Below are 12,189 nucleotides of genomic sequence, written 5' to 3' on the forward strand. Positions count from 1 at the left end.
GGAGGGAAGGGGGGCCCCGATGATCCTCTCTGCTGTCCGCACCACTCTCCTCACGTTCTTCCAGTAGGAGGCGCTGCAGCCTCCACACCACACAGAGAGGCAGCTGGTCAGAATGCTCTCTATGGGGCTTCTGTAGAACGTCTTGAGGATGGGCGGGGGCAGGTGTGCTCTTCTCATCCTCCGCAGGAAATACAAGCGTTTCTGTGCCCTCTTGACCAGAGACGTGGTGTTCACAGTCCAGGTGAGGTCGTTAGTGATGTGCACCCCCAGGAATTTGGTGCTGCTGACCACCTCCACAGCCGAGCTGTTGATGAGCAGCGGAGCGTGGCTGGGCCGGTTCTTCCTGAAGTCGACGATCATCTACATGTACATAGATGCATATATGCTGGATTCATAATAATGGATATTCTTAAATAAATTATGTTAAAAAAGAGATACTTGGGAGAAATTATGAGAGAAAAGACTCAAAAAGCAGGAACTTTTACATCCACTACTGAACTGAAAAAAGACAAACCCCATAATAATGGTTAAAAAACACTTTATTATAAAAGAATGGCATGGAAACAGTTTTTGCTGGTCACATTTCTATCTGAAATTGAATCTATATCACCAATACATTTTCTAACATCCTAAACAATAAAAAAATTCTCAAACAAATACTGTTTTATAGATTTTAAAAAAGTCACATGAATAAAATACAACTTCAATTTACAGTAAACTTAGCGAGAATAAAGTCGATGCAGATGTTTTAACAAAAAAAGGGAAAACATCTTTGGTTTTATCACAACTTAACAAAACGTAGAAACATCTGCATTGTTGCCATCATGTGATCAACAGTATTTTCTCCCTGAATCAAAAACTCGAGAAACTAATGAAAAAGTAATATATATTTAGATTCAACTTTAGAGTGAAAAATGTAATCAAAATATACTAGGGCTGTTGTAAACAAATATTTTAGTAATCGAGTAATCCATCGATTACTCTTACAATTAATCAAGTAGTCAGATAAAAAAAAAAACATTGGTAAATCTAACAGCAGTATCACTATTGCATATCAACAGTCCAATTTTTCACATTTGAACTTCCCTAACAATAACTTTTCTGTAGTTTAGAAAATTACCTTGTAACAATAATAACTCACTTTCCAAGTTAACCTGAAGAAAAGTTATACAAGAATCTGAAATTATATTCATTTTAATAATAAAGAGGCAGGCTCACAAATACACTTATAAAATATGTCTATACTCCAGTTTTTGGTTTATGTATTATTGCCCAGACATTTATAGTTTACGTTCAGCACAACGACGGGATTTGGCACCGTCGTTCGTCACACACACAAACATCTACCAGGTATGCAACGCCACCCGTTAGTGGCGACTGGGATGATAGGAAATTTATTTTCTGGTTCGTCCGTAAAGCTACTCGTGTAAAGCACAGCCGCCCGCAGTGTTCAGTCTATCTGCTCACATGTATAAATAATCCCGCCGTGCTGGTCGCTCTGAACAAGCAGCTCCCGGAGAACAGCTGCCGTACTCCAGGGAACGCTCCCGACATTTTAAGGATGCTCATTGGTCCCCCGATGCACAAAAACCCAGACATTATCATGAATCAGTAAAATCCTCCCAGGCTGAACTTGAAAATTGGACCTTATGCTGCTAAGGTTCGCGTTCGTCCACAACTCAGGCGGAAGTGAGAGTGCTGCGCAATGCAAATAACGACCCAGCCGGAAAACGGTGCATTACATAATAAAATACAATTTAATGAACCTTAGAGGCAGATACATTTTCCTCGAGGAATTTTAATAATCGAGGTACTCAAATCACTCGAGGAATTGTTTAGGCCCAAAAATATACCTACGCCAACAGTTCATATAGTTACAGCTAACATGCATCCTCTGACCAAAATTAAAGAAATAAAACAAAGCATAAGGAATAGCCATACAATAACAGCTTTACAAGTCTAAATCTGAAAACATTCACATCCATTGTTATTTCAAGATAAAAACCATTTTAAATGAAAAGATGAAACTGACAGAATAAAGTGAAAGTTTTGGTTGTTAGATAAACGTCCTATTTCAACTGGTTTTCTTCTCCAAGCTGCTACATTATAGAAATGTTACCCAGCTGTAATTACTCTGCTTCCAAGCTGTGAGTTAGTGTGTTTTGGTACTTGAGGGTCAGATTATTCTGATCCTCCTGTATGAGTCTTCATGTGACCAGTTAAATTGCTTTGCCAACGGAAACTTTTTCCACAAGTCCCACATACAAAAGGCTTCTGATCTGTGTGAGTCTTCATGTGACCAGTTAAACTGCTTTGCCAACGGAAACTTTTTCCACAAGTCCCACATACAAAAGGCTTCTGATCTGTGTGAGTCTTCATGTGACCAGTTAAACTGCTTTGCCAACGGAAACTTTTTCCACAAGTCCCACATACAAAAGGCTTCTGATCTGTGTGAGTCTTCATGTGACGAGTTAAACTGCTTTGGCAACGAAAACTTTTTCCACAAGTCCCACATAAGAAAGGCTTCTGATCTGTGTGAGTCTTCATGTGAACAGTTAAACTGCTTTGCCAACGGAAACTTTTTCCACAAGTCCCACAAAAACATGCCTTCTCATCTGTATGAATCCTCATATGAGAAGTTAAATGCTTTTTTTGACTGAACCTTTTTCCACAAGTCCCACAAGAGAAAAGCCTCTCACTAGTATGTGTCTGTATGTGTCCAATTAAACTGTTTCTGATTTTGTAACTTTTTCCACAGGTCCCACATGAAAAAGGCCTTTCACCTGTATGAGTCCTCATGTGACTAGTTAAAGTGTCTTTGTGACGAAACCTTTTTCCACAAGTCCCACAAGAGTAAGGCTTCTCATTAGTATGCGTTGTCATGTGAGGATATAAACCACTTCTGTTTCTGAAACTTTTTCCACAGTGTGTACATTTGAAAGGCTTCTCACCTGTATGAATTCTCATGTGACGAGTTAGACTGCATTGTCGATAGAAACGTTTTCCACAAGTCCCACATGAGAAAGGTCTCTCACCTGTATGAATCTTCATGTGAAAAAGTAACTGAGGCTTGGACCGGAATGCTTTTCCACAGTTCTCGCATGAGAAAGGCCTCTCATCTGTGTGAATCCTCCTGTGACAAAGTAACTGAGGCTTGGACCGGAATCCTTTTCCACAGGTCTCGCATGAGAAAGGCCTCTCATCTGTGTGAATCCTCCTGTGACGAAGTAACTGAGGCTTGGACCGGAATCCTTTTCCACAGGTCTCGCATGAGAAAGGCCTCTCATCTGTGTGAATCCTCCTGTGACAAAGTAACTGAGGCTTGGACCGGAATCCTTTTCCACAGGTCTCGCATGAGAAAGGCCTCTCATCTGTGTGAATCCTCCTGTGACAAAGTAACTGAGGCTTGGACCGGAATCCTTTTCCACAGGTCTCGCATGAGAAAGGCCTCTCATCTGTGTGAATCCTCCTGTGACGAAGTAACTGAGGCTTGGACCGGAATCCTTTTCCACAGGTCTCGCATGAGAAAGGCCTCTCATCTGTGTGAATCCTCCTGTGACAAAGTAACTGAGGCTTGGACCGGAATCCTTTTCCACAAGTCCCACATGAGAAAGGTCTCTCACCTGTATGAATCTTCATGTGAAAAAGTAACTGAGGCTTGGACCGGAATGCTTTTCCACAGTTCTCGCATGAGAAAGGCCTCTCATCTGTGTGAATCCTCCTGTGACAAAGTAACTGAGGCTTGGACCGGAATCCTTTTCCACAGGTCTCGCATGAGAAAGGCCTCTCTCCTGTGTGAATCTTCATGTGACTAACTACCTCAGGTTTGGTTATGAAACTTCTTCCACAAGTCACACATGAAAAAGGCTTCTCTCCTGTGTGAATCATCATGTGACGAAGCAAATGAGATTTGTTTTGGAAGCTTTTTCCACAGGTTGAACATGTGAAAAGCTTCTTGTCCATGTGAGTTCTCATGTGTGTTGTCAAGGAACTGCTTTGAGAAAAGGCTTCATCACAGATTTTACAAGAATATTGTTTTTGGTCTGGATGAGCTTTATTCTGTGTTTTCTGTTTTGAACTCTCAGTTTTACCTTTTTGCTGTTTGGTTTTCTGATATCTCTGACGTTTCTGTTTTTTATCTCTCTTTTTTCCTGAGTCTTCACAATTGCTTTTTTCCTGATCCTGGTTCTCATCTTCAGAAGAGCCATGAGAGATGAGTTGGTTCCTCTGTGGTTCTGTTTCATTGCGGATTCTGTGCATTTTAGAAGGAATCACCAAAATGTCATCAGTCTCCTGTATCAGCACAAGCTGCTCTTCATCCTGACTGACGCAGAGTTGCTTCTCTTCCTCTTTGAACTGTTGATGTGCTGGTTGCTCTTCTAAAGTGGAGTTGCCCTCCAGGTTGCTGAGCTCATTGAGAACCCCGTCGTCTTTACACGCCCAGCACTGACGGAGATCTGGACCAAAACACAAAAAAAACCTTTTAATTTTGAGTCAAATAGTCAACCTTTAACGTTAATACCTTTATGCATCTATGCAGCTTTTTCTTGGACTATTCTAAAATTATAACGTTTTATGTATGAAAATCGGTCAAAACAAATTATTGACATTCTTCCAATGTTTTCTGGCATGTAGCAAATAAGAGATTTTGGTAATTCTAAGTTCAGGTCCAATTTATCTTCTGACCATGAGGAAAAATGTGCGTGTGTTTTTTTTTAAAACCCGCATATGAAGATATCTCACTTTAACTGTAAGTTTGGAAAAATAACTTAACAAAAGTGATTCTTCTAATGAACTAGATGTCAGTCAAAACATGTCATGGACATCCAGGTGAGCAAACAAAATGCCAATATGTTAACTGAGTGGCTCCCTGACAGATATTCACACAGCAGCTCGACTCAGTCCATATCAATCCTCCTTTGCATTAGCAGCAGTTCTTTGTTACTGGAACCTCAATCGGCCTTCAGACCTCAGCATCGCTCTGCTGTACGTTGAGACCGCTGTGCACTGCAACCTCAACTCCAAACCGGTCCATCAGTTCTGCATTCGACTAAAGTCGGTTTTCCTTCTCTTATCTTTCTCACACTTATGTGCAGTTAAGTGTGACGTGTAGAGATAATTGTGTGCATCTCATTTCTGTTCTCTGCCTCTGACTAGTTTCAGTTGCAGAGTCTTCGAACGCTGCTGGTCTTTCAATAAAGATATAAAACCCAGAATCAATCCTTCTCCTGTTTATTGAACAGTTTCTCTGCCTCCTTTATCCTTGTCTACCTGTGGCCCAAAATCTGAAATTAGTTTATGATTAGATATATTTTAAGATATCTATAAGAACGCTATGATTATGTGGAGTTTGAAAAAACTCTGAGACCAAGATCAAAATTAGAGAACAAAAACAGATTTATTTGGATCTATAGATGGAGAACAAACAACAGTAATGCTGTTAGTAGAGTTCTAAACTCTAACAGAGGCACACTCTAACTTTATAGCCTCTTCATGCACAACCTGGGAGGTGTCAACAATACTAAGAAACTTAAGAGATTTACATATTCAAAGAAAAGAAAAACACTTAGTTTCTGTCACAAAGGTGATCAGACGGAACATCTTTACATACTCAGTAACCACAACTGAGTAATGAAGGACAAGGTTTAGTTTCCAATACCTGCTTTGATCATATTCTTATTTCCTGGCGCCCTGGGTTCAATAGTTTAAACCGCAGGGTGTGAAAACTATCTGTCTTTGTCAGTTGCCAGGAGCCTGATATGAAGAAGTGAGCTGCTGAACTGTCAAAGTGGAACAAACACCGCAGGCTGTCTCTGCAGCAGAGTGCGGTTATTAACCACATCCTGTTCAACCGATTCCTGCTCCCTGCTGAGAGTTGCAGCCTCTACAGAAAAACACTTCAACTTGTATAAGTAAAAAATATAGAAATGCATTAATGCTGAAAAGGATTAATAAATTGTTTGATAAAAGTAAACACACTGTGAATAATTATTTTATTCCACAATTAGACAAAACATGTATTTGGAACAAAACGTGGGATAACTCAACTTTACTTTGACTAGTCAGGATGTAATTAAATATACCTCAAAGACATATTTTGTCTGATCAAAGCCATAATTATATTGTTATTATTATTATATTATAATTATATTGTTTAAATATATCTAGTCGGAAACTAATGTCAGATATACAGTATGAAAGTTTGGTAAAGCCATTTAATGATAGAACGGCCTGCCATAGCAAACGCTGATGCACTTTATGGAATAAGTCCAACCAGCGCTCTGTTTCTGTCTTATCAGTTAATTTATTTCTGTAAAACATTCATACTAATTCGGTTTCAAACATTGTTTCCTTTAATCTGTCTCCTGTATTTCCTCCAGCTTTTGTCCGTTTCGCGCCTCATGTCATCAGTAAAACGTGAAGGTGTTTCGTACCTATCCGGTGTAAGATGATCCTCGGTATCCGGGTAAAATCCATCAGTCTGCGCTGATCCTCCATTTCTTCCTCCATCTTGACGTTGATTTCTTTCCACTCTGTGAATGTTTCTCCAGCAGGAGTTACCTGCTCGTTGATAAACTCTCTCTGAGGCGGAACTGAAGATATTTTCACTGAAAACACTCAAATACTCAGATATTTACCTAAAACTAGCGACGTGCTTTTTGTGCCGAGGCTTCGGGACACGTGTCGACTAAACCAGGAGGATTTTTATGAATCTTGTGTTCATGGAGCAGGATGTGACGTTTGACGCCGAGCGAGAGGGCCGTACCACGTGACTGATTCCGGATGTGGATCCTCTGCTTCCGGATAGATAAGGCACTAAACCGCTGCTGCTTCACCCGCGTTGCATTTACTTGTTTTAGGATTTTATTATGTGTGTTTGTAATTTATCTGAGCGCCTTTTTGCGATTATTCATCATCTATAATGTCAAAAAAAATCAACTCCGTGGATCCTGTGTTATAATTTCTAATGTTTGTTATGTACACACTGAGCCACCTGTACTGAGTAATTATTTAGGTGATACTAACACATTCAACAGCAAAACCAAATTTAGTTTCACCTCAGATGTTTTTCAGAAATGATTCCGTTTAAAAGAAACTTTAAAGTCCACAGTTGGATGTGAAAACATGCAAAAGGCAACACAGTTTCATAGCTTATTAAAATGTCCTAGTTATCATTCTCATTCAGGGTTCAGGATTCTTACTAACAAAATGTTTTTAGCAGATTTTCTTACTGAAAATCTTTGTTTGCATCGTTGTTTCTGGTTCTCTATGTAGCACTTATGTTGAATTGATTCCAGCGTTTCGATGCATTTGGTAAATTTGAATAGGGCGACATCTGCTGGTCAATCTGTAACATCGCATTTGATGACAGCAATGAAGGACAAGTAGTTATTAAAGACATAATAAAATGGCGCACTGCATGGGATGAATTATTTTCTACATCTGCTTGATCCTTGCAGAGCTGAAGCAACGGTTCTGGACTGGACTTCAAATTTAACTCTTCTGAAAACTGCTGCACAATGGCTTTCAATCTCAAACATGTACATTTAAACGTACCTTCGATTCAGATTCTTTCTTATTGACATTTGTTTAGAATACCAACCATACAATACCAACTTTAAAACAGCCACAGGTGAAACAAAGGCCTGAACATAATTTGGTTTATAAGAAGCCGTTTATAAGAAGCCGTCAGTCCCCTCTGTTTGTATGTTTCTCTTCTTTTTGATGGAAGACGCTGGATCGATGCACCTACCATTCATGTGAACCCATGAGGACTTTTCTGAGAGATATCAATGACTGAAATGGAAATTTGTCGAGACACTAATCCTTTTTTCTTTGCTGTTGTATTATCCATGTGTACATACTTAGACTTAGACTGACTTTATTATCATTTTACATGCACAGTGTGTATACAGAACGAAATTTCGTTGCATACGGCTCAGGACAATGTTTTGAGGTTCCAATGTTGTGAGGTTACTCCAGAATAAAATAAAATACAGTATAAAATATGAATATAAATCTAAATATAAAATATAAAGTGCAGGACTGACAGTAAAATAGAAGTTATTTAGCTCTGTACATGTGCAAGGTATAAAGTGGAGACCAGATTTTGAGTGCAGTCCAGTTAAGAGTTCAGCAGTCTGATGGCAAGTGGGAAAAAGCTGTTTCGGAACCAGGTGGACCTGCACCGGATGCTGCGGAACCTCTTTCCAGAGGGCAGCAGGGAGAACAGTCCATGGTGGGGGTGTGAGGGGTCACTGAGGATGTTTCGGCCTCGGGACACGCAGCGCTGGGATGAAATGTCCTGAATGGAGGGAAGGGGGGCCCCGATGATCCTCTCTGCTGTCCGCACCACTCTCCTCACGTTCTTCCAGTCGGAGGCGCTGCAGCTTCCACACCACACAGAGAGGCAGCTGGTCAGAATGCTCTCTATGGTGCTTCTGTAGAACGTCTTGAGGATGGGCGGGGGCAGGTGTGCTCTTCTCATCCTCCGCAGGAAATACAAACGTTTCTGTGCCCTCTTGACCAGAGACGTGGTGTTCACAGTCCAGGTGAGGTCGTTAGTGATGTGCACCCCCAGGAATTTGGTGCTGCTGACCACCTCCACAGCCGAGCTGTTGATGAGCAGCGGAGCGTGGCTGGGCCGGTTCTTCCTGAAGTCGACGATCATCTACATGTACATAGATGCATATATGCTGGATTCATAATAATGGATATTCTTAAATAAATTATGCTAAAAAAAGAGATACTTGGGAGAAATTATGAGAGAAAAGACTCAAAAAGCAGGAACTTTTACATCCACTACTGAACTGAAAAAAGACAAACCCCATAATAATGGTTAAAAAACACTTTATTATAAAAACTTTATTATAAAAGAATGGCATGGAAACAGTTTTTGCTGGTCACATTTCTATCTGAAATTGAATCTATATCACCAATACATTTTCTAACATCCTAAACAATAAAAAAATTCTCAAACAAATACTGTTTTATAGATTTTAAAAAAGTCACATGAATAAAATACAACTTCAATTTACAGTAAACTTAGCGAGAATAAAGTCGATGCAGATGTTTTAACAAAAAAAGGGAAAACATCTTTGGTTTTATCACAACTTAGCAAAACGTAGAAACATCTGCATTGTTGCCATCATATGATCAACAGTATTTTCTCCCTGAATCAAAAACTCGAGAAACTAATGAAAAAGTAATATATATTTAGATTCAACTTTAGAGTGAAAAATGTAATCAAAATATACTAGGGCTGTTGTAAACAAATATTTTAGTAATCGAGTAATCCATCGATTACTCTTACAATTAATCAAGTAGTCGGATAAAAAAAAACATTGGTAAATCTAACAGCAGTATCACTATTGCATATCAACAGTCCAATTTTTCACATTTGAACTTCCCTAACAATAACTTTTCTGTAGTTTAGAAAATTAACTTGTAACAACAATAACTCACTTTCCAAGTTAACCTGAAGAAAAGTTATACAAGAATCTGAAATTATATTCATTTTAATAATAAAGAGGCAGGCTCACAAATACACTTATAAAAAATGTCTATACTCCAGTTTTTGGTTTATGTATTATTGCCCAGACATTTATAGTTTACGTTCAGCACAACAACGGGATTTGGCACCGTCGTTCGTCACACACACAAACATCTACCAGGTATGCAACGCCACCCGTTAGTGGCGACTGGGATGATAGGAAATTTATTTTCTGGTTCGTCCGTAAAGCTACTCGTGTAAAGCACAGCCGCCCGCAGTGTTCAGTCTATCTGCTCACATGTATAAATAATCCCGCCATGCTGGTCGCTCTGAACAAGCAGCTCCCGGAGAACAGCTGCCGTTCTCCAGGGAACGCTCCCGACATTTTAAGGATGCTCATTGGTCCCCCGATGCACAAAAACCCAGACATTATCATGAATCAGTAAAATCCTCCCAGGCTAAACTTGAAAATTGGACCTTATGCTGCTAAGGTTCGCGTTCGTCCACAACTCAGGCGGAAGTGAGAGTGCTGCGCAATGCAAATAACGACCCAGCCGGAAAACCGTGCATTACATAATAAAATACAATTTAATGAACCTTAGAGGCAGATACATTTTTCTCGAGGGACTTTAATAATCGAGGTACTCAAATCACTCGAGGAATTGTTTAGGCCCAAAAATATACCTACGCCAACAGTTCATATAGTTACAGCTAACATGCATCCTCTGACCAAAATTAATGAAATAAAACAAAGCATAAGGAATAGCCATACAATAACAGCTTTACAAGTCTAAATCTGAAAACATTCACATCCATTGTTATTTCAAGATAAAAACCATTTTAAATGAAAAGATGAAACTGACAGAATAAAGTGAAAGTTTTGGTTGTTAGATAAACGTCCTATTTCAACTGGTTTTCTTCTCCAAGCTGCTACATTATAGAAATGTTACCCAGCTGTAATTACTCTGCTTCCAAGCTGTGAGTTAGTGTGTTTTGGTACTTGAGGGTCAGATTATTCTGATCCTCCTGTATGAGTCTTCATGTGACCAGTTAAATTGCTTTGCCAACGGAAACTTTTTCCACAAGTCCCACATACAAAAGGCTTCTGACCTGTGTGAAGCATGATGTGACGAGTTAAACTGCTTTGGCAACAAAAACTTTTTCCACAAGTCTCACATAAGAAAGGCTTCTGATCTGTGTGAGTCTTCATGTGACGAGTTAAACTGCTTTGGCAACGAAAACTTTTTCCACAAGTCCCACATAAGAAAGGCTTCTGATCTGTGTGAGTCTTCATGTGACCAGTTAAACTGCTTTGCCAACGGAAACTTTTTCCACAAGTCCCACATACAAAAGGCTTCTGATCTGTGTGAGTCTTCATGTGACGAGTTAAACTGCTTTGGCAACGAAAACTTTTTCCACAAGTCCCACATAAGAAAGGCTTCTGACCTGTGTGAGTCTTCATGTGACCAGTTAAACTGCTTTGCCAACGGAAACTTTTTCCACAAGTCCCACAAAAACATGCCTTCTCATCTGTATGAATCCTCATATGAGAAGTTAAAATGTTTTTTAGGTGGAAACATTTTCCACAAGTCCCACAAGAGAAAGGCTTTTCACCTGTATGAGTCCTCATATGATCATTTAAATAACCTTTTTTATTGAAAACTTTTCCACAGGTCCCACAAGAGAATGGCTTCTCACTTGTATGAGTCCACATGTGAGAAGTTAAATGCTGTTTTTGACTGAACCTTTTTCCACAAGTCCCACAAGAGAAAAGCCTCTCACTAGTATGTGTCTGTATGTGTCCAATTAAACTGTTTCTGATTTTGTAACTTTTTCCACAGGTCCCACATGAAAAAGGCCTTTCACCTGTATGAGTCCTCATGTGACTAGTTAAAGTGTCTTTGTGACGAAACCTTTTTCCACAAGTCCCACAAGAGTAAGGCTTCTCATTAGTATGCGTTGTCATGTGAGGATATAAACCACTTCTGTTTCTGAAACTTTTTCCACAGTGTGTACATTTGAAAGGCTTCTCACCTGTATGAATTCTCATGTGACGAGTTAGACTGCATTGTCGATAGAAACGTTTTCCACAAGTCCCACATGAGAAAGGTCTCTCACCTGTATGAATCTTCATGTGAAAAAGTAACTGAGGCTTGGACCGGAATGCTTTTCCACAGTTCTCGCATGAGAAAGGCCTCTCATCTGTGTGAATCCTCCTGTGACAAAGTAACTGAGGCTTGGACCGGAATCCTTTTCCACAGGTCTCGCATGAGAAAGGCCTCTCATCTGTGTGAATCCTCCTGTGACGAAGTAACTGAGGCTTGGACCGGAATCCTTTTCCACAGGTCTCGCATGAGAAAGGCCTCTCATCTGTGTGAATCCTCCTGTGATGAAGTAACTGAGGCTTGGACCGGAATCCTTTTCCACAGGTCTCGCATGAGAAAGGCCTCTCTCCTGTGTGAATCTTCATGTGACGAAGCAAATTAGATTTGTTTTGGAAGCTTTTTCCACAGATCACACATGAAAAAGGCCTCTCACCTGTGTGAATCCTCATGTGACTAACTACCTCAGGTTTGGTTATGAAACTTTTTCCACAAGTCACACATGAAAAAGGCTTCTCTCCTGTGTGAATCATCATGTGACGAAGCAAATGATATTTCTTTTGGAAGCTTTTTCCACAGGTTGAACATGTGAAA

The 12,189-nt window shown here is 39.8% G+C and overlaps 2 protein-coding genes across 2 annotated transcripts in view; both read right to left on the reverse strand.

Moving 5' to 3' along the window:
• Positions 1-12,189, reverse strand: part of LOC116733095 (oocyte zinc finger protein XlCOF6-like) — a 778,765-nt gene that overhangs the window by 49,303 nt on the left and 717,273 nt on the right. The window lies entirely within an intron of this gene.
• Positions 525-6,488, reverse strand: LOC116733097 (zinc finger protein 260-like). Its single transcript, XM_032583803.1, has 2 exons — positions 6,435-6,488; positions 525-4,457 (listed from the first exon to the last, which is right to left on the reverse strand). The coding sequence occupies exons 1-2, from the start codon at positions 6,475-6,477 to the stop codon at positions 2,182-2,184; spliced, it is 2,319 nt and encodes a 772-aa protein (XP_032439694.1). The 5' UTR covers positions 6,478-6,488; the 3' UTR covers positions 525-2,181.

This window comes from Xiphophorus hellerii, chromosome 14 (assembly GCF_003331165.1).
Source record: "Xiphophorus hellerii strain 12219 chromosome 14, Xiphophorus_hellerii-4.1, whole genome shotgun sequence".
NCBI lineage: Eukaryota > Metazoa > Chordata > Actinopteri > Cyprinodontiformes > Poeciliidae > Xiphophorus > Xiphophorus hellerii.

Bases quoted from the DNA above. Each gene is read 5' to 3' on its own strand.
- LOC116733097 (XM_032583803.1), bottom strand. From the start codon at position 6,477: ATGGATTTTACCCGGATACCGAGGATCATCTTACACCGGATAG. The intron at 4,458-6,434 runs GTACGAAACACC...GTTTTGGTCCAG, and splicing joins GATCATCTTACACCGGATAG to ATCTCCGTCAGTGCTGGGCG.